The sequence below is a fragment of the Notolabrus celidotus genome, chromosome 20, assembly GCF_009762535.1.
Source record: "Notolabrus celidotus isolate fNotCel1 chromosome 20, fNotCel1.pri, whole genome shotgun sequence".
NCBI classification, from domain to species: Eukaryota; Metazoa; Chordata; class Actinopteri; order Labriformes; family Labridae; genus Notolabrus; species Notolabrus celidotus.
Genome location: NC_048291.1, coordinates 9,042,584 through 9,065,884, shown reverse-complemented (window position 1 = coordinate 9,065,884; position 23,301 = coordinate 9,042,584). Strand labels below are relative to the sequence as shown.

Sequence of the window (23,301 nt, the reverse complement as noted above, 5' to 3'; positions counted from 1 at the left end):
ATATGCAACTTAAATTCAACAACAAAACAGACAGAACACATATTTAATCAACACATCAAACAGGTTAGCTCAACCTTAGTGTTGTTTTAGCTCTCCACTTAAACACAAACATAAATCATATACAGCTAAGATACTGTTTGTCTTTATCCAGCACACTCATCATCTCTTTCTTCGATTAAAACCTCACTCTCCGAGCAATCATTTAGTTCATGAAAATTCCCGGATGGCATTACCGTCCATCTGTTCCATTAAAATAAAATAAAAAAGGGAAAAAGGAAACAAAAGAAACAGGCAGATAATACAAGATAGAGCCTGTTTGCTTGTCTTATTATGCCCTTCTTTCTGTTCAATAAGCTGTCAGCCTCGCCAAGTTTGTTCTCCAGACAAACTAACACACAGTGATAGTTCTATTTAACTGGGATGTTGACATGTGTTTACTCCTTTCCTAATCACACCACCATGTGCTAACATGTAGATCTTGTTCCTACGTGGGTCAAGTGTGGATAAACTCTAAATGTTACGTGTCAACACCATGACATTTATCATCTCTCTCTTCATGATAATGTTACATGGCTGTAGTCTGGTTTGGGGAAGGCCTCCTCTCATGAACTCGTTCATTGAGAGAGCTTCACTGGCGAGCTGCCTGATTACTCAGTAGGCCGTCTGAAAGCAATTTAATGCTTGAATGATTATTGCCAGACTGCTGTGGCCTAAAACACAGCACTCACATTAGGATTCCCTGCAAGACAAAACAAGCACAACGAGAGGTACATGTGAGGTGAGCACAGTGTTGTAACCTTGAAGAATGGAGACGTTATGTAGAAATGATTAGAGCAGTATTTTCTCTAAGAACCACCTCACAGGCTTATACTCTGAGCATGGCCGTTGAACAGATTTTACCTTAACTGGGTCTGTATTTATAATGATGCAGTAATTAACAAGTTTTTGGACCTGTCACATATAGCCTATTAGGCTCTCTACTTATCATACTAAAAGGGAACACTTCACATCCCCACATTCCAGAACATTCTCACCTCTTCCTGAACAAGGTAACGAGCAACCCCCCAAAACATTCAGAACCTGTTTCTGCCTACTCTAATGCAACAAGAAGCTACTTGGGCAGAAAAACAAAGCCCAGGATCAGTTAAATTATGTATTTTTTAAAAACTGTTAATTATTTGTAACTGATGAGACACAGATGCAGTTTAAAATACTGCTACAGATAGAAATTCATATACTGCAACCAGAAATAATTTTATCAATTATTGTCTAAACTCAAAACTTTCACAGAAAACACATTTATAGTTTGTTTTAGTAGTAATCATTAAATAAATTATATTTCTAATAGCATATTTGTCCATATGTGAACATGTGAGACGTGCAATGTCCCCATGTAATGTGTTAGGTGCAACTGCAATTTTGACTACCACCTTCACCCAGGGTTGTAGAATTACAACATAGACATAACATGCTCAAAATCATATTTGATGAATGTATTCCACAATAACTAAAGCTATACATGTTATAGACATTGTAATCATCATTAAAAAAATATTTGAGACATTTTACTTAATTGAATCTTTGGAAATCCAGTCCAATAAAATAAAGAGATGAGTCTAAAGAAAAGTTTGCAGGTTGTGTGAGTTCATGCCCCGATGGTCGGACCTATAAACACATTGTCCATCCAATCGCATTGCAGGGTTAAACAATAAGACTAAGACTAAAACTGACGTAATTTTGCAACAGTGGGCCTTACAGGGTTAACTGTTAAGACACAGAAGACCTGTTCAGTCGCATGCTTGAAATAATACTGTATACATATGAATTCTCCAACATAACTCTTAGTATACCAGTTTCATGTACGACAGCAATCCTGTTGATTAATGATACACATTAAAGATGCAGCTGGTGAGTTTTTTTAAAACAACTCAAAGATAGATAATAGGTTACATTTTGAAATGATGCAGGCTCATAGTCTATGGGTCAAATCTTGTCAGTTTACATAGATTCATAAACAAGACCTAGTGTTGGATCTTGCTGATATTTTCCATATCTTTGATAAATACAGATTTTACACCAGCAGTGTTGCCCAAGGGATAATGATCAATCAATCAGCTTTAATTTCATACATGCTAATAACCTTAAACTGCAGGACAGGTTGTGATAAATCCTCACTGACACTATCTCCTCACCTTCGTCCTCTGTCGTCACTTTGAATTCACTGTGTTGGACCATGCAGCTATCGACCCAATCATACTCAGATGGCTGCTCTTGAGTCTTTTCAATCAGTTTTCATATATTTTTTTTAACTCTTTTCATTTCACCAGATGAATGACTGCAGTCCTGGTGCAGAGCTCACCGAGGTGGGTCAGAGAGACACACGTTTCAAGCTTGAAACTGCTTTGTACATCTTGTTGGATTTTATTTTTCCAGAACATTTATTGTCAAGATTGTCAATACGCTCCATGCATGCAGGCCTGCCCGTCGTACCTAAAGACTCCAAAGGTAGTATGGGAGATAGAGCCTTCAGTTATCAGGCACCTCTCCTCTCAAATCTTCTACCAGTCAGGGTACGGCTGCTACACTGCAATTCTATCTCTCACCCCCCTATCACTTACATAAACTCTCACTATCCCATAAAAGTTACTAACCATAGACCTCTCTGAAGTCCCTGAGCTCCCTTGTCTCGTAGGTTCATCTGAGTCACTGCCATTGACAACGTTCCAGACTCCAGTGGCAAAAACTATTACTATCCGTCTCACTACTATCATCTCTCTTTCTCTTAATCTCCTCTATTCCTCTTTCCAACCCCAACTCGGTTGAGACAGATGGCTGTCTAACATGATTCTGGTTCTAGAAGGCAACACTAAAAATGTTTCTCACTGAATTGTTCCACTTTAGAGAGTGACTTCCTCTTAACCTCCACATCAGATTATCACGGAGCTGTGTACTATAGTAGTGATACCAAATTCATTTTAAGAAAGTGTTAGTGCGCCAGTGTGGTTTGGTAGGTGGACCAGATACCCTGTGTGGGGAGGCTGTGGTGTTAAGTTCACTTCCTAGTCCTGACGTGATTTGTAAGTCATCTCTTAGTATAACTGCATCTCTTATTTTTCCCAAAATTTTTTCTCCTCTGTTACTAAATTTCTGCACATTTTGGATGTCGGATTATCTCTGATATTTGGGAGTTTTTTGGGGGATTTCGTCGCCTTTTATTTGTCTTCTGGGTTTCCCTAAGCTTTGAACAGGCTTCTACCTCACCCAAACGTATAGGGAAAAACAAACAAACAAACAAATGAATGAATGAATTTTAAATGGACATACAGTGTGTAATTAAACCTGATAGGCCCTCCAAATGACAAAATGTACCAATATAAAGCCAAACAGTTTTCATAAAAACATGTTGGCGACTCGTCAGAGATTTGCACTCGGCTGCCAAAACACATCAAGCAGACGAGGAGGGAGAGAGGTGACATTGCTGGAATAAACGATCCTGTGTCAGGTTTAATTTGTGCAAATGTACAGAGGTGTGTGTGTGTGTGTCCGTGTGTGCGCGTGTGTGTGTGTGTTGTTGTACTGAGTGAATGGCAGCCCATTACTTCTATTGCCTGTAGAGGAAAATAAATCGCAGCAGACAGGTCCAGGAGGTTTTTCAGTCGACTTCCTGCATGGCCTGCTGACTTTCAGGTCTGCTGTTACACACATGACACATGCTCAAAATGACGCGTCATTTTTACACTCTGTAACCCTACAAATGTATACCTTCGTCATCTTCCTCTGTTTGATTTACTTGTTATCTTTTCAGCTCCTCTGTCGTTAGCGAAGCACTCCTAAGTACACACATGCTGCTGCTGTGATGTGGGTTGAAATGTTTTTATCTTTGCCAGTAGAGGGCACCAAAGGATAGGCTTTCAAAGGCCATAATGCAAGGCATGGCTAAGTGAGTTTATTTATTTAGCTCATTTCAGCAAAAAAGGCATTTCAAAGTGTTTCACACAATACATTTAAACATTCTGAGGGGAGACATTTGAAAATCTTTGAAACAGACATCAAAGAGAGGGTGAAATAAAAGCAGCAAAGACAGAAGTTGAAATTAAACAAGAGTCAAACATGCACATAGGTGCTGCAGATAACTGCCCGTACTGATTTGGCCAAAATTCAGTATGTGTGTATGTGAAAAAGAGCAAAATCTGCAGTATGCCAAAAATCCCCAGATGTCTACTCCTTTGGGAAAATTTCACAGTATGCATCGGACCAGTCTCCCTCGCGTACTGTTTCCCACAATGCACAGCGCTCATTCCGCTTTTTCTTTTTTCTTCTTTTTTGACGTGGGGAACTCAGTTTTTAGGTGCTTGAAAATTAGAAAATTCAATATAAACCACTTCTTAACTTTTTAAATCATAAGTGGATGCTAGAGAAGCAGTTTATCCATCAGCTTGGCCGTTGTGTACTTCTGCTTTCCGAAACCGGAAATCCAGTGATGTCTGGATCAACATACTGCAGAACGAATCGAACAGAACAGTCATACTACATACTAAATTCAAACGCAGTATGCAGTACCTACTGCCTACTACATAAGTAGCTAGTATGCAGCAGGCATTTTTGAAAACAGCCTATCACTTTTTCAGGTGCAAGACGAATTATCACTTTTTTCAGGTTTAGGACGTAACAGATTTGACATATGGTTACACCAATATCTAAAAAAACTCAAGATGCCCATCCCAGTTAGATGATAAAAAGGTACGAAAGTTAATATTTAAAAAGATCTTCTAACCTTTAAAACTGTTTATCAGCTCTGGAAGCTGCCACTCATTAGTCCGTAGTTTATCCTGTACAAAGCAATCAATCAAGGCAGGCTGTAGTGACAGTCCTTGGCCTGTCTTTCAGTCTTTCAGATATCCAAAACCAATGTTTCCTTTTGGGTGATGTTCCCATTTATTGCAGTGAAATTAATTTGCCTTCCAACTGGATAGGATAAAGTCTCAAAATTGGGTATTTCAAAAGCAGAGATGTGATCCTGATCCCACAAAAGTGGGATACGGATCTGGTAATCCAATCCTGCCCAGAATCCAGATCTAATGTTGATTTTGGGTATTTCAAAACTCTAAGGTGGAGATTAGGATAGGTCTTATGCTAAAAATCTGGATCATCCTGATCCTACTGGAAAGATGGATTCAGGGTGGATTCAAGGTGGATGTAGAGACATGTAGGACACATGACACATATTTAATCATTCTTTTATTCAATGCTTGCATAGTGAAGCAACACAGACCATACCAAAACAATATCCATTCTAAATGAAATAATTAAACATGAAATATTTTCAACTAGAATTTGAAAAAACTAGATGCAAAAACAATAATTTGACATTTCTTCCTCAGAAACTCAGAAACAAAAAAATGACATTATAAACTGTAACACCAGCATCTTTCAGCCTCTCTTCAAAGAGGCGAATACGAAGTTTTGTTTCCCCCTTTTGAAGCAAAGTCAGTTTCATCTGCTCCTCAGCTACAGTGATCTGTTTCTCTGCCCTCGCAGTTAATTTCCTCACCAGATCCATCTTGACTCTTAGGATCTGTTACCAGACCTCTAATGAGGTGGTTCTACCCCTGAAGAGTGGGGGTCCTCTTATTGTTGTTTGTCAGTGACCAGGGCATTAAAAGCATTAGTATGCTGACAAAAAAGTATTTTGTTTGACTTTATTATTTCTCATCCCAATGAGACATTTAATTTACATACCGTGTTAATGAAATATATTACTTTGACCAACATATGCTGGCCTATTCAAAGACTGCAAATCTAGATTCTGTAATCCTGATTTTGTGGTATCTGGATCAGAATGATCCGATCTGACAAGCCTGTGAAAAACCAGGACAAAATCTACAAGATCACTTTTATCTGGGATAGCAAAAAAGGGATTACTTTCTGGATCACTTTGATCCAAATTAAAGTTTTTGAAGAGCTTGGTTCTGGATGATCAGTAGCACACACTCAAAGCTAATACACATTCTGACAAAGAGAACACCACCATCTAGTGGTAAACAAATTACCCATACAAATGGTTCCTATAGGCTATAAACAACCTGAACCAAACACAAAGAAAGATATACATAAAAACAAGGAAGATAAACATTTTTGCATTGCTTTTATGGGAAAATCTCTCTGCTGGGGCCTGTAACACAGACCAGGTATCCAAGTGGTCTTGAATGGTTTAAAGCTGATCACCAAGTTTCATCTATATATTGACATCCGGAAATCATTTGTTTAATCATTTTACATACAGTGGTAAACCTATTTTGTTAGCCTAACTGGTGCCTCATATTTTGATAAAGCAGCAACAGTTCCTACTTTATCTACATGCCATGCATCAAATACTGGGCTCAATAATGGTCTAATCATAGCAGGGATAGGCAACTTCGAAGACCACATTAACTGAATACCCACTGCAAAAAGGCCTAATTGTATAAACCAGGCTTTGATTACCCAGGAGTTGATATCTGAATTTGGGGGTAGTAACTTCTACCCTATCTTATTCTGTAATTTTAGGACACTTCCTGGCCTGACAGTGGAGATCTGCAGCCAGGCTGTTGTGGGGGCTGACACTTCTCACACTGTATGATATAAATATTACAATTTGATAAATGTAAATACAGTTTTTTTTGTCCATAATATCCAATCATATTCACTTCATTGGACTGGAGTTGTAAAAGACTGATTAAACCTCTGCTTGTAGATCAGTGTGTGAAAATCTTCTCAGTTTAATATTTTACTTTGTTTTAAATAAATTAGTTTACAGCCTCATAAATGTATTTAACATATTGTACTGTCGAATCAGATTCAGTTCATCCTGATGCTTGTGCTTTATATTTTTATCACTCAGCCTGCAGAGTGTGTGCTCTGAGGTTTCTCAGCTTTAGGGTCAGTTTGAGTTTATTGGAGCAGAATCATGTGACCGACATTCAGCACGCTGATCTCAGTCTGTTTCACTGTTTGCATGAAAATGTTAAAACAGGACATTAAGTAACACATGGGCATCAATGCCTATGGGGTGGGGAAGGAAGTATTCACATTCTCTCTGCCGAGAGCTCACAGAGTCTGGGTGCAAGCAGAGTCTGGGTGTGTTGATACTGTAAGGGTTCTGCTGGTTATTCATAACCAAGTGGTAGATTATTAAGATTCTCGTACATTTGTGTACGCTTAGCATCAGGGTCTTGTCCCACCTTGTTGGGGTTCTATTTCCCATAACTACCTGTTAAGCATATATTATCTCGCTTATTACCCAGCTTCTTGCGTAAAATACAAACACATTGCTATAAACATTGATTAAAAGATTATTTTATTGATCTAAAATGATTTGTGTGCACAGTTTTTAAAAAATAGTCCCAGAGATTCTGCAGCCGTATGATTCTTATCTGACTGTTGCGGTTGATTAAACAATGAAACTGTCCTCATCCAGCTCTCCTTCTTCTCTGAGCTCTGGGTTCACACACTTTTAAAAAAAATGAACAAGTGAAATGTCTCAACTTTGAACCCTGCTGTCATCATCACCACTGCTCATGGTTTAAGTTTCTTTGTAGTGATCAGTAACCTAAAGTATCTCTTCACTGCTCCTCATATGAAACAAAAATTTCACCAGAAACACCTCTGACACTCTAATCCAGGGGTTCCCAAACTTTTCAGCCCGTGACCCCCAAAATATAGATGCCAAAGACTCGTGACCCCCATTGTCCCTCAAAGTGATTTAATGTGGCTTCATTTATCTGGTCTGCAGAAAATTAGCCTACCTATATGAGCATGTGTCTGTGTTTCCTGTGCTGTTATGAATTAACAACAGAATTTCCCCCCCGGGGGATCAATAAAGTAATATCTTATCTTATCTTATCTTAACCTACTGCTACTGATGCTTTTGATAATTAACTGTTCACTAACCCTAAACTTAGAGGTCATCTGGCAAAAAGAAAGGCAGAAAACTCATTACCTTTTCTATTTTCAAGGTTTTATTTCAAGTTTAGCTACTATTTTTATATTCTTTACTGTAATGGGTAAAATGAACAATTTTAAGATAACTTAAAAAAAAATAAATAATAATAATTCTGGAAGACATCTCCAGGCCCCCCATTTGTATCTCGCGACCCCCGAGGGGATCCCGACCCACACTTTGGTAACCCCTGCTCTAATTAATATGTTCACTGTTAAATAATCATGAGCAGTATCTTGTAGTGATTCTAAAAAGTGATGCTAATAGTTGTGGTGTAGTAATAACTTTTTAACCTCCTTTTGTTTTAATGCTATATAACATAAATAAATAACAACTAATGTAATTAATACATTAATTAACAGTAAAAATATTAACCAATTATTCAGAGGTGTTTCCGGTGAATTTTAGTTTTGAAGGCCAACAACCGCAAGCTAACATAGCCTTGCTAATGTAACTCACTAGCTGCCAGCTGTACATGAGCTAGGCAATGTTAGCTTATGGTTGTCGGTCTTCAAAACAAAATTTCGCCAGAAACACCTCTGAAACTCTGATTAATATGTTCACTGTTAAAGAATATTGAGCAGTATCTTGGGGTGATTCTGAAAAGTGATGCTAACACAGTTGTGGTGTTAGTTGTGCAAATAATTAATTCTTTAACAGTGAACATATAAATCAGAGTTTCAGAGTTGTTTCTAGTGAAATTTCGTTTTGAAGACCAAAAACTGCAAACTATCATAGCCTAGCTAATGCTAGCTCGTTAGCTGCCAGCTGTAGCATCACCTTCCAGATACGTAGTTTATATGAAAATATAAACCTCACCTTTATTTTAAAAAAGAAAAACAGGAAAACTTGTATTTCTCTGGGGGGTTTTATTAGCAAATGTTCACCACATACACTTTATTTCATGCAACACTTCAGAAAAATCACAAAACAAAGCCACTTCTCAACATATTTTTCCCAAATCACAAAAGCATTTTGCATCTTTGTACATTCCCCCATTTTGTCTGACATTTCAGGATTGCTTGTTCTTGTTATTTAAGAAAAAAAAAGTAAATTAAAAAAAAAGAAGTGGAACAAAAAGATTGGTAGAGCAGGTTGTATCACCCAGGACACTGGGAATATGATTACTGTATCAGAATAATGTTACGCATAGTATCCCATATGTTTCCTGTTTTTTTATTTGAAGTCTAAATATATCCAAACTATTTAATAAATGGTGCAGTTTTGATTTTAAGTAACTTACCATGCAGTTTACAAATATTGTTCATAATATTTTTGTACTTTCCATTTGTGCCACATCATGAAGCCTTGAAGTTATTGTGCTGCAGCTGTACTCAGTCTTGGTCTCATCAAGCTTCAGTTTCCTGTGAGGTCTGCAGAAAATATTCACATCTTAACACTGCTGGATGTGGGGAGTGTTCGCCAGCTGCGTGTTTGCTACGTTTCAGCATGGAAAACACACCCAAGAGAAGAGAACAGTCCATCAACGTCTGTTGTGAAGATTAACAACAAATGGAGGATTAATATTAAATGAGATAAGCCAAACATCACCTGTTTGAACAGAAAGTTAAATAAATTTTAACTTCACAGACAGAAACAAAAATGCTTCTGTCCTCTGGTGACAGAAATCATAAATTTTCACACCTGACATTGAATAATTTAAATTCAATTAAAATAAAAACTTTAAAGAAAGATTGAAGTACAAACTTTACAGACACAAATCTACAAACATGAAAATGATTCACGACATTAAATACACAACAGACCCATCAGTCACATAAATCAACTTTACTGAAAAAAAGTTTTCTTCTTCTTCTTCACTCTTTATTTTACAGAAACTGGATCATTTCAAACATTTCATCATATTGCTTCTGATTCTGAAGGTTTTTTTGCTTTTTGTGTTTTCAGGTTCTCCCACAGAATTCAAGTTTTTCAAACTGAGGTACAACTTAAGAGCTGAAAGTAGAACTTCAGACTGTGCTGCAGTCTAAACCAGATCGTCTCCTGATTGTCTCTTTGCTCGTCTCCTCAGAGCTCTTCTTCATCAGAGACGAGTCGATCCAAAGTGAAGCTGTGACGTCGGACAGCGGGCCCTGAACACCAGAGGCCACCTCTGCTCCTCCATGTTTCTCCTTTTTTTTTTACAGAGAAATCTTCTCCTCCGTCAGCCTCTCATGTGGAGTTGACTTTCTTTAATGCTAACATGTTGTTGTTCCTCAGATCTAATCAGCTCCGCTACACACAGATCTCGATGGGCGTGGTCACCAGAATGCGTCCTCGTTCATTGTTTTCTCTGTTGACACGCTCGTAGCTGCCAGACGAAGACGGAGAGCTGTTGGTGGACATGGCAGAATAGTGAGTGTCCATCATGATGCTGCTCTTTGATGCAACATATGCAGGGGACAGACTATGCTGCTTCAGTCTGTCCACCAATACATCCTCCTCTGATGAAGATGAGCTAATGTCCAGAGGAGCGTTGGATGCCAAAATGTAGCTGCCGCCGTTCCCATTCTCCGTGTCCACCATCCAGATGTGGCCCAAGAAGTTGAAGACCTCTTTGACTGAGCAGCGGCGCTCCTGCTCCACAGAGAGGAGCCGCCGGAACATCCGCAGAGAATCATCTGTGAAACGGCGCCACTGTGACGGCACCATGGCAGTCCGGCGGCGCTGCCAGCGAACAAACTCCTCGAAGAAGTTATCTCCGGGCATGGCCTTCTCCCAGGGGAAGTTTCCAGTAAGCATGCAGAAAAGCAGCACCCCGAACGCCCACACGTCTGTGCTGAAGTCCACGAAGAAACCCTCATGCCGGGATGTGTCACACAGCTCGGGCGCTGTGTACGGTATCGTGCCGCTGACACGCTTCACCGGAGAGCCTGCCTGTCGGGTCATCCCAAAGTCGGACAGCTTCACCTTCCTGCACTCTTTGTCAAAAATGAGGATGTTCTCAGGTTTGATGTCTCGGTGGACCAGCTTCTTACTGTGCAGGTAGTCCAGGGCGATTGCCACCTGGTGGACGCAACGCTTTGCCACCATCTCCGGGAGTCCCACCTGAAGAATGAGAATGAGTGAATCAAACCTCGGCAAGAGTCTTGCAGTGATGAGTCCCATGAACAAGACACGAGTTAGCATGTAAGGACTTTCTGAGAGTAGGAGAGTTTCTGAGAGTTTAACCTCTGAAAATTAAAAAAATGTTCACACTTAAAAAGGACATGATTAAATCCATTTTATTTTCTCTTTTTTCTCAAAATAACTAGTTAATTTCACTTGTTTTATCAAGATCGCAACTTATGGGCTTAGCCTAATGGTTAAATCGCGGACCCATATAGCGTTTGGCCCGGGCTCAATTCCAACCTGCAGCACCTTTCCCAGATGTCATTCCCCTGCGCTCTCTCTCCTGGTTTCCTGCTCTGACCACTGTCCTCTCCTCTCTATATAAGGGTGTAAAATTTTACACAGTGACCCATTTTATTTGGAATTGCGGTTGTACTACACATTCATATGAAATCTCTCATAGGGCCTTAAAACGCTCCTAACATGAGACATGTGACGTCATCACATTTAACACCTGGTAGTCACCTGAGGCGGGATGATGTCGAACAGGTCCCCAGCGAGGGCATACTCCTGAGCGAAGATGTAGTACTCGTCGGTCTCGAAGGCAATGCCGAACATGTTGATGATGAAGGGGCAAGGCGACAGGTAGAGCGACACGCTGTACTCCCGAAGAAAGCTCTTCAGCTTTGTCGTCTTCTTCCTCAGAAATTTCAGGGCCATTTTAGTGCCTGAATAAATCATAAAAGAAGAGGGAACTGTAGGTTATGTAACGCTCAATTCATCATTTCATTTATTTTCTTCCTTCAGTACATTAAAGCGTTCAGGGATTTAGTAAACGGTCTCATAATTGTGTTCAGAAAACTTAATTAAAACATTTGGAAATTTGATGAATAATTCATTGACCCTGAATAAATGGAGTGGATGTTTCCAGGAGATTTAAACTTGTATTACCTCTAACAAACTGAATGTGTTCATACAGAGACCTGATTATGGCTCAGCTGCTTCAGTTTTCTGTTTTTTGTGGTTCAGGTGAGGCTAACAGTCCTCACAGAGAGATTCAATATAACCATTGGAAATAAAGATAAAAAAAGTAGTCTTTTTTGTGTTCTTTTCTCTTGATATTAAACCCTTAAAAGGACTCTTCAGAACATGTTCATCCGAATAGGAACAGTGAAAGGTCATTTTTCAGCTCGGCTCTGCACAATCCTCCCACAGCGTGATGAGCAGTGAGGCATTAAAGAGTTAATCTGGCATTATTCAGACTATAACCTGGAGATCTGCCACGTATTTCTCCGTCTGTCAGCCTGTCAGTGTGGTGAGTCTTCTCCAATAGCACCAGATCAGCTCTGAAAAGTGCTCTGTGGGTTTTAATTCTGTGGAGCAGGTGAACTGAGAGCTGACTGTTTGTTCTTCATCTGATGATACTCCAAGAGGAGTTTACCTTCATGATGACCTCAGCAACATTATCAGTCTGCAGAGTTAGATGTTAGCTGTCCCCTCAGATAGTCATCTTCTGTGCAGCAGCAAGTTATCTTGTGAAAATGATTCTGCCTGCTATTATTTGATGCGTATTTATGAGTTGCACAATCAAATGAGACCATTAACCCAAATCGTGACTATTTCTGTATATTTATTTTTTTATCTCTGAAACCACTAGAAAGGCTAGGTGTCAGTCGATGATATACGACATGCTGCCTTTGATCACATTTGCCATGACAAAAAGTTTTGATGAGTCAGATGCTCAAATCAAATGTTTGAATTAGTAGGATTATGTGTTATGTATTATAGGGATGTGTATGATATTTGCCTCTTATTAAACTAGAGTTCAAATTAGACAAAACAAAACTAACTTTGCTTAATAAAATTGCAGCTGAATCGCTGAATCCTGTAAGATAATCACTCTTAACAAAATAATGAAATGTCACTGCAGCCCGACTTTAGTGTTAATATGAGATCTAAATTTATTTAATCTTCAATGCAAAGATTGAATCTGATTTAGCTGTCAGATTCTTACTTTTAAAGATGAGTCTCATATTTGTATTAACACAGCTACTGTAAATGTATTTAACATTTATTTTTATATTCAATAACAAGTTTACACAGAGCATCTTCCCACAGTTAAAGCTTCCCTCGTTCTCTCTGTAAAGATGATTTTCACACATCATGAAACCACAGAAACACTGTGGCCTGAACGCATCCTTCAGCTGCACATTTAACAGTCTGAAAAAGGTCAGATTTAATCTCTGTACGTTGGTGTGTCTGCAGCTGTGCTCCATAAAAAACAAACCATTAACAAACCGCAGCAGATGGTCGACATTTGGGCTTTTAATGCGAAAAGGTTGAACAGATTTTGTATTAGTTAAGTGCTGAATTTAAGCTGCCTGCACTTAATCACAGCAGAGAGGAGGCCTTTAAAAAAATACATACTATCTCTTAGAGATAAGAGAGGACTTTACCTGAGCACATTTCTATGCTCACTGAGTAAACCTCTTACATTTATATTCTGTAAAGTGTTTACCTCTGATCTTGTGTACAACCAGATCCACCTTCCCGTATGTGCCCTTGCCAAGCTCACAGACCACCTCATAGTATTTGTTCAGGTCCAGTTTCTCCAGGTTCTGAGCCGCGATCAGCTGCAGCTCATCCAGGATGTCCATAGAGGCCCTGGAGCCGTGAGGAGAGGAAGTCATTGTTGAGGACGGAGGAGAGTCGAAGAAGACCGAGGGGGACTGAGACGAACAGGACGGGGTCGGTCTGAGGTGGAGGTTCCTGGCCTGGAGGAAGGAAATAAAAGGTTCAGTATGTGACTTGTATCCTCCCATGATTACAGACACACCCCACTGTAAACCCCTTTTGTTCTCCATGAAGTGTAATCATCAGATCACTATATGTTCAGGATTTAAAAAAGCATTACATTACTTTGTTCATGAGAAAAAATATTAAACCAAAAGGCTCCACAGAGGAGAGAAAACATGGAGGTGTGAAATGTGCTTATTTCAATGTTTGTTATCAGCAGTCTTAACAGAATCTTTAGAATCTTTACATACTCTACTGTTAATGTTTATACTTTTTAAACTGTTATGTATATTCTATTATCTATTTCTATATAGCTTTATATTTATCCTATTGTACATTTCAGACAGTGTATTTGTGTAGTTTGTGAAGTTATATGCTTATTCTATTGTTTATTTTCTTAATAAAGTTAATACTTTATTAGTCTTATTTCTTTTAAGGCATCTGGAAGACTGCTCCTACCGAATTTCATTGTTACACCGTACAATGACAATAAAGATATCTATCTGAAGAGTCAAATCTGAGGCGGTGGGAGTTTTAATTTCATATACGGTGTTTCAAACAAGAGGTATTTACACTTAACTTGTGTTTCTACTATAGATGTTTATATTTAGTCCACTACAGGAGCATACACCTTGCTAGTCGGCACCAGAATTACTCGTCTGTTAAACAAGTTATTACTATATTTTGGTTATTGTAGACCTGAAATGCCATTCATTTGTTGTGACTAAGCTGTAGCACAGCCACCCACCATTCGCCCGGGCGGTAGCTCTGGTTAAAGGGGACAGCCATAATGCTACAAAGCTCTACTACCCGGATGTAAACTAGCACAGATGACAGTTGGCATCACGTAGTGCAGCATGGTTTGTCAGTATTTGATCCAGAAAATGGAAATTAATTAGTAGCATGTAAGTTGAACTGGCATAAAACTACTTGTCTGGAGCAATATGTAACCAGCACAGGCACGTGGACGTTAAGACTGGTGGTGCTAGCTCTGCTAGTGTTAGTCACACAAAGTTAACCTGCAGACTCAGTGATCCTGTACTCCTCCATGTTACCTGCTCAATATTGACTGTTTTCTCAATGTTTTCTTGCCTGTAGATCAGTCAGTTAGTCGGAATTAAAATTTCCGTCAAATCTTGCCAAGAGAGAGCTACAGTGTTAAGTGGCCTCCAGCGTCAAAGTCATTGATGACCAGTCAGAAACTGCAGTTATTTGAGTGTCCACTAGAGGCTGGTCCCAAAAGTGAGACAATCTCCATAGAGCCCCATATTAAAGTGTTCAACTGTACAGAAGAAATGTCTTGCTTACAGCCTGGTACAAAACATTTTTTTCTCTTTAGCTTATTTCTCTTTTCATGACAACTGTGGGGTTCTTAACTTCTATGTGACTCACCTTTTTAAGTTATATTAAGGCTTAAAGCTACGCTTAATTAGGGGCATGGCCTCTTTGAGTGACAGATGAGACCTTCTAGAAGTCACCACAGCTTATTTGTTTAATTTAACATGACTTTTGCATCAGTTTGTGTTATTGTAGCCTTTTGGAGATACCCTTCATGATAATATCAAACAAACATGCAACAGCACGGTAACACTTGATTTTTCTGCTTCCTCCATTATTTATACCATCGCTGCTTCCTGGCTGTTTGTAGTTGTTATTCTTGTTTTCACCTCACAACAACAATCCAGACTCTGTGTGAGAGATTTTTTTCTGTCCTTCAACATGAACTCAAGTAAAACAACAAGTCTGAACAGAAGGTGTGAATATGGGAAAGTTAGAGACAAGAGCCTCATTTAAAACATGCGTATGCATGTTTTAAATGAGGTTAGCAAGGCTAAGGCAGGTAAAGACAGTTAATCAAATAAACAGATTGTGAAAAAGTAAAATACGATCTGAGGGAAGTTAAAGTATTCATGTTTGCAGAGCAGATCCTGATATGTTGATTAATGACCCTGCTGCATTAATCAACTCCTAATTTTGATGTGATGTTTCCATCCTCAGCTGATACATCTCTCCCGCCTCCCCTTCTCCTCAGCTGATTTACCCTCTCGTCTCTTCCTTTCGTCTCTGAATGATGGACAGACTTCACAGCTCTGATGGTGCTGCAGAATTTCACCCTCTCTCATTATCGGGGCTGAGACACTGTTAAATCAGACAGGAAGTCCATCTGTGCTGCTGTCTGAATGTGTTTGTGCGTGTGTTTGTGTGTATTTGCACAGAGCTCAAGTTTAGCATGTGAAAACAATGAAACCAAACAGAGATAATTCAGTCTGTTTCTGTGGAATGAAAAGGAGTGACAGAAAAATTGTCTTTTCGTGTTTTTTTTATCTAACTCTTGTAATCTTCACAGAATCAGACCTAACTTTGACAGCTTAAAACCAAGCAGCAGCATACAATTTTAAAAAGTGAAGTCAATGTGGACGTGCAAAAAACTGCAAATCCTCATTAGGTTCGATGTGAACATGCTTATTTTTACAGCAAAATCAAACACGTTTAAAATATGTTGTTTGGCATGTAGCTGGTACTGATTTCAACAAGGCAAAGGCATAAATTAGAGGGTGTGTTATCTACCTTTTTTCCAGAGGGGTCTGGAAGTCCATGGCTGTTTTCAAAACTTCCTACTATAGTAGCAGTACGTACTGATTTGGCCAAACTTCAGTATGTAGTATGCAGTATGTGAACAAGAGCAAAATCTGCAGTATGCCAAAACTACCCGAAAGTTGTACTGATTCGGGAAAGCTTCTCAGTATGCATAATTTTAGGTGATGTGAAAATGATTACATTCCATATAAACAATTTCTTAACTTCTACAATCATAAGTGGATGTTAAAAAAGCAGTTTCTCTATCAGCTTGGCCGTTGTTTACTTCCGCTTTCCGAAACAGAAAATCCAGCGACGCCTGACCATGCACACTGCAAAACAGATCCAACAGAGCAGTCATACTACATACTACCTTCAAACGCAGTATGCAGTACATACATAGGTAGTATGAAGCAGGCGGTTTTCGAAAAACAGCCCATCTCTTTGCCTGTGTTTTGGTTGCATTTCCAATATGGCGCCCACCATCATTGGGCTTCAAACTAATGGGTGGCATCCCAGAGACAATGTCCATGCTTTTTATAGTCTGTGCTTAAAACTATATATATATATATCGATATACAGTATGTTGGGTTTATTATTAAGATATTATTTTGGTATGAGTTTCATCAACATAACAAGTGGGTACTTTTTTGTGAAGTGTGTCAGAAATGAAAGGTTTGTCATCAAATTGGCTTAGATACAATTAGCAGCGTTTGGCAGGATTGCAGTATTCATAGAATGTTCATTTGACCGCCAGTCAGTGTTGCTCTTATCAAAATATATTCATATTGACCGATTAATTAGTGCTCAAACTGAAGCTGAAAACAGAGAGCATTTCAAAAGGAGGAAAAGGACTCCTTCTCTCTTTTTTACTCTTAGCTTGAATAACATGGTAACTCTGACATGTATGTGTGAAGTATGACCTCTTTCATGTTCAGCATCTTCCTCTGAACCTCCTGATCATCACAACCCACGTCTGTCTTCTCATTCTGCCATGACATCAAACAGTCAGCAGATCAAACCATCAACCCCGGCTCTCATTAACACACTCTCTGTTCAGTTCCCAGCAGCCCCTGCTTCTCCTCTTCGGGGTGACCCGGCCAACGCTGCTCCCCGGAGGTGCTGATGGGGGGGAGGAGGCGCACCATGTTGTCTCTGCTGTCAGAGAAATGCTCGACTGTAATGAAAGCACAGCTGGAGCTTAGGACGCAACCTCGCGGTAATATTACCTCCTACTGCAGCAGACAGGCGCAGGTGAGTGAGCACCTGTGAGGAGGAGAGAGTGGAAATGGAGCACGAGGGGGCAAAGATGATGTTTATTTATGGACCTTTTCTTTTTATCTGCTTTGTCCTCGAACAACAGCAGCCGTCTGTGATGTTTGTCAGGTCATCTGTGTTGCATCTTGAATTGTTCCTTTGAGCCATTTTGCTTTTCGTGGGTTATAAAAACGCCTGTTGTTTTTTAGCTGTTATTAAAAGGCACAATGAGTAATGTTTGGCTGATTCTGAAGTAGTGTCAACAAGATTCTTTAATCTTTTACTGAATTTTAGTGCCCGTGTTTGGGTTGGATCATAGACTATAAAATATGGACGTAGTATCCGTGACGTCACCCATCTGTTCCTAAGCGCTGTTTTGAAGCCAATCGACGGCGGCAGACATATTGGAAATGCGGAACTCAACCAGGCAGAGTGTGACGTAAAGGGGCGGAGTTTGAACCTCTTAGCCTACAACTATGTTAAGTTATTTGGATTTATAACACTTCCGCATGGGCTTCACAGTTTGAGACCGGAGGTTGCCGCTTGGGTTGGATTCATGCAACAATAAAAAAACTGAGTCAACATTTAGCATTCACCCTAAAGTGTTCACATTTAGAACTCTACTGGTATAGTTTAGCAGTGAGTAAGCTAGCAAGCAGAAGGAGTTTTCTTAGCAAAAGGATTAGCAAAAAGAGATTAGAAACTCTACAACCAGGGCTTTACTTGGTAAAAAATCAAAATGGCTAAGAACAGGATTTAATGAGAGTTAAACCATGAGCATATTATTCCGACATTTATTGGAACACTGGAGCGCATGTCGTGACTGTGAGGCTGTGACTGGTCAAGTTAAACCAGTATGTTTGGGCTCCTATTATAAGGCAACAAACTTTAATAAATAGGTGTTAGCTAAGTTTATTTGTTGTTACTATACAATTAAAAAAAAGTACAATACATCATTTCATCACAATGCCTCATTACTAAGATTATAAGGTGTGCATATGAAATAAATATTATAACTTTATGGGCATTCCATATGAAAACCCATGTCAAATTATTCATTTCTTTAGAGTCCATCTTTCTAAAAACAAGTTTTCTACAACTAAAACACAAAGAGAAATACAAGCAGAAGATCATCCTAAAGAATGAAACTGGTTTTATTTCACACTCACACAAAATGAAGATAACTAAAAGTCCGACCATTTTCTTCATACCTCGACAGTGAAGGCTGTGCAAACTTTTATTCTAAGCAGACTTTGACTCCTGCAAAGTTATTCCCCGCGGTCCCCGCAGAGACAGTCAGGAAATCAATCACTGCTCGAACAGAGAGATGCTGGCAGAGTTTAACTGGAAAGAAACTGAGATTACATCGCTCCTGTTTCCAACATGCACCAACATGCAGTTAGCTTCAGAATTTAGGCCCTGCTTCTAAATGTATTCATGGTCCCAGATGATCCCTGAATATGCTGCCATGTTCTGTTACTGATCACAATCTGGAGCGCTCTAAAACACAAAAGTCATCCATAGACCGGCCGTCCTCTGTACGTGTTAGCTCCAAACGGAGGATCAATAAAGCCCTGATCATGAACATCACGTGTCGTTCTCACACCAAGCATAAGGTGACAGAGCTGACTAATGTGCCGAGTAATGATCTCTGCAAGAAAAAATGCTCCTCATTAGTGCTGAGGCCAACATGGACCTGTGAAACATCAACCCTATTAATCTTCAGTAATGTGAAATCAATATGACTACTGGCTAAAGAAATACTGAATGAATACTTGCTTACAAGTTGAGACACATCGGACTGCATATTAAAGTCATTTAGAGCTACACAGAGCGGAAACAGAGACTTGTTTTTTGGTAAATTAGGCTCTGGAGGACTGGAGTGACATGTGCATCAGGAAAGTAAATTGTATATGAGTTTTAATGACTCTTTTATGTGCTTGCATGAGGAACATACAGTATTTGATTTATGTGAACAGCCTGTCTGTGTCATCAATTTGAAACATACCCACAGCTGTTGGGTTGCCATAGCATTCTGGACATGTTTCATGACACCCAGAGGATGAACCAAGACTTTTGGAGAACATCTGACTTTCCCTTCAGCAACATCATGCGGCTGATAATTACATTTTATGGTGAAATATGTTGAGATTAAATCATTAGCTGCTCATTTGACTACTTAAGGTCGAAGCAGATGTCTGTCCAGCATGAGTCTGGTTCTGCTCAAGGTCTGCCTGTTAAAGGAAGTTTGTCCTACTGCTGTAACTTGCTAAATACTGCAAAGTGCTCTGCTCATGGTGGATTAAGATGAGATCAGACTGAGTCTTACCCTGTCTTGATGTTGGGTCTTTGTTAAAAATATAACATAGAGTACGGTCTAGACCTGCTCTGTTTGTAAAAGCGTCTTGAGATAATGCTCGTTGTGATTTAGTGCTATACAAATAAAGATTGATTAAGTGGTCCATTAAACTTCGACATAGCACCACCACGAGATCAAATGTTCATCACAGTTTGCATTAGAATGTTTACGAAGCAACTAATTTCCTGGTCGTTCAAACAGAAATTGAAATCTTAGCTAGCCAGGTAGCCAAAAGGTAAAGTCCAAAGGTTATCAGCCGTAATTAGAAATTAACATAATTTTTTTTTAACACAACTAAACACGAGATTTAAGAGTCTGCTGGTAAATGTCAAACTGGTTTACAGAGCGTGGCGAACATAAGCAGAGCTAGCACCACCAGTCTTTGGTCTCCTGCAGATGAACATTCAAATGCTTACCCTTGTTACACATTGCTTTGGTCAAGTGGTTGTATGCCAGTTTAAGCTAACACAGCCAACATACAACTCTATCTACATTATCTAAATCAAAATACTACCAAACTGTGCCATGTTAAAAGGTGCTGTCTGTTATGTGTGCTTGTTAACATCTCGATTGTTGAGCATCATAGCATTGTTGCAGTTGCTGTTAACAGCCCAAGCTAGTGGAATGGGGGTGCGCTCATAGACTGTATAAAATATGGACATAGTATCCGTGACGTCATCCATCCGTTTCTGAAGTGCTGTTTTGAGGTCAATCGTTGACGGCAGCCACATTGCTGCTGTTGAGCGATTGTGACGTAAAGAGGCGGAGTTTGAGCCTCCTAGTCAACAGCTACAGTATTCCCACCTGTCAATCAAGTCAGCTGTGCCTCTCATTATGGAAGACTCGTAATCTCAATATCTTCAAAATTGCCACATGACAAAAAAAATTCACCCTCCATACAGTGTGAAACGATCGAGAAATTAGCTATCCAGACTACACTCGTCTTTAGTACCAGGCTGTAAACATGTTTATTTCTGCTGTAAAGAGCAGCCTTTTTGAATTGGTGTGTATGTGGTTTCCGATACTTCCGGAGCCAGCCTCAAGTGGATCCTCGATGAACTGCATTTTTAGCACTTCCGCATTGGACTATTTTTAGACCGGAGGTTGCCGCTTGGCTGTGCTACAGCACCACATGGGACTGGCATTTTGGGCCTTCATATATATAAAACAAATATATTTTTGTAATTACTTGTAGCTCTGATGCCGACATTTAATCATTTAGTGGACTTAACGCACGCATCCCTAGTATGGGTGATACCTTGCTAGCATCAATATGTCATTGCTAAAATGTTGGCATGCTGATAGAGACTTTTATTTTGAAAACCAACAAGCGGCTGACCCAAAGTCCTAATAATAAATACAGAAAAGACAAATAGGGTGCACTTCATAACAATGTAGGAAATTGAATATTTGATTGCTCAATATTTTCTCTGAAAGACTGACCCCTCCACTGTAGAGGTTTTTTTTATTTTGTTACATACTTCTTCTATGTTAGACAAAACTGTCTCTAATTTATCTGAAAAAATACTATAAATGGCAAATTCCCAGATTTTGTAAACATCCGTTTAATCCTAAACCTACAGACATCAGTTTTCAGTGAATTTTAACACTGAAAAGCACAAAGCCTAGATTCAGAAACAGGTAATTATAAGATATCTGTCTGTATTCAGCTCACTAGTTAATGAATAAACCCGCTGAGAGCCCTGAAGGCATCGTCTCTGCACAGTATGTAACAAAAGTGTTCTTTTTTTTGCAGTTCTAAAAAAAGAGAAGAATCCTTTTTGCAAACACAATAATATAAATATTAACATTCAAATAAAAAAATCACAGCTTTCAGAATCTGCTGCCAGCTTCAGTGTTTACTCTCTGCACAGTGTGTTCACAGCACAAAGACAAGACTCAGCTCTGCAGACACAAAGCTTCATCACCATCTCCATCTCCATCTCCACCACCATCATCATCATCACGGCGTGCTGCTCATGTGCACACAAGTACAGCTGAGTGTGTGTACGTGAGCGTGTGTGCGTGGGAAGAATCCTTAAAAATGTGCTGATCAATAAATGCACCGTAGAAAACCACAGAAAGATGTGTTCAAATGCAGCAGGAGAGCTGAGCTTACCTATTGTTCTGCTCAGTGTGTTAGTGCTTAACTTTGTGTGGAGGAATTCAAATTAAACATGATGGACTATTTATTTTTTAAATGTAGCAGTTTAAATAAATAGAATTATGAGTGCTGCCTTTGAACACAGCATCAGTCCTGCTGTAATGTGTAAGAGAGCTGCACACACACACTCACACAAACACACACTCACACACACATACATGGACATACACAGACACAATAAAGAGACATCAGCTCATACACTCTGAATGCAACACCTTAACGAAGACAAAGGAGCATGACTAATCAGCTAATTGATTGAACACCTGATCAGGTCTTACCTGTATAAATGTAGAATCTGTCAGTCCATGAAGACCCCACGTGACCCTGTGACTAACAGAGGAAGCGTCGGAGATCTTTGAACTGTTTGCCCTTCTCTTCCTCTTCACGCTTATGATGAAGATCTTCCTCCTCCTCCTCCACTGTCTGTCTGTCACTCTCTCTCTCCCGACTCTCTTTATTGTCTGCACACACCGCAGTAGGCCCCGCCCACCGCTGCTACCAGCCAATCAAAGCGATGATGGTACCTTCAAGCGCAGTGGGAATTTACATTATCGACTGTCAGAGTGTGAGAATGGTTGATTCCATGTTGGCTATGCCTAATACTTAAGGTTTGTCTGAACTATAATCCAAGTCAACAACACGCAAGACATTGATTATTAGTTTTTTTTTATACATTTTCAATAAGCACAATTCCAAAATAAAAACAGGAAATAATTTATTGATAACATAACACACCTAATTTCGCTAAATTCAATAATAACAAACCACATAGTCAATAATTCAAACATTAACCTCAGTATTATGAAGTGATAACATGCTTAAATATAATTTTTAAATTATAACACATCTACAACAAGACAAATAACATGTATTTAATAAGATAGTAGCCATAAAGTAAGAAAAACATAGTAGTAAAAATAAAGTAAAAAACAAACAAACCTGAGTAGCTATGCATTTGTGTTTAGATAAATTATTATTATTATTATTATTATTATTATTATTATTATTATTATTATTATTATTATTATTAATAAAATGTTTTGAGGTTTTTAATTTTTTTCAATGTCAGTGCTGCAAGTATAGTGCTAACAGGCATATTTTTACATATCACCATTAAGA

The 23,301-nt window shown here is 39.1% G+C and overlaps 1 protein-coding gene across 1 annotated transcript; it reads right to left on the bottom strand.

The window, feature by feature from the left end:
* Positions 1-8,830: 8,830 nt before the first annotated feature.
* Positions 8,831-22,627, bottom strand: LOC117832785 (serine/threonine-protein kinase SBK1-like). Its single transcript, XM_034712058.1, has 4 exons — positions 22,461-22,627; positions 13,548-13,803; positions 11,555-11,757; positions 8,831-11,026 (listed from the first exon to the last, which is right to left on the bottom strand). Exons 2-4 carry the CDS (start codon positions 13,717-13,719, stop codon positions 10,214-10,216), a joined length of 1,188 nt encoding a protein of 395 aa, XP_034567949.1. The 5' UTR covers positions 13,720-13,803; positions 22,461-22,627; the 3' UTR covers positions 8,831-10,213.
* Between the last annotated feature and the right edge of the window lie 674 nt (positions 22,628-23,301).

What these genes read in the sequence shown, in the direction of transcription:
- LOC117832785 (XM_034712058.1), bottom strand. Translation starts at nt 13,719, where the DNA reads ATGACTTCCTCTCCTCACGGCTCCAGGGCCTCTATGGACATCCTGGAT. An exon ending in GGTTGTACACAAGATCAGAG is followed by an intron (nt 11,758 to 13,547) that starts GTAAACACTTTA and finishes TGATTTATTCAG; the next exon opens with GCACTAAAATGGCCCTGAAA. An exon ending in TCGACATCATCCCGCCTCAG is followed by an intron (nt 11,027 to 11,554) that starts GTGACTACCAGG and finishes CTCATTCTTCAG; the next exon opens with GTGGGACTCCCGGAGATGGT.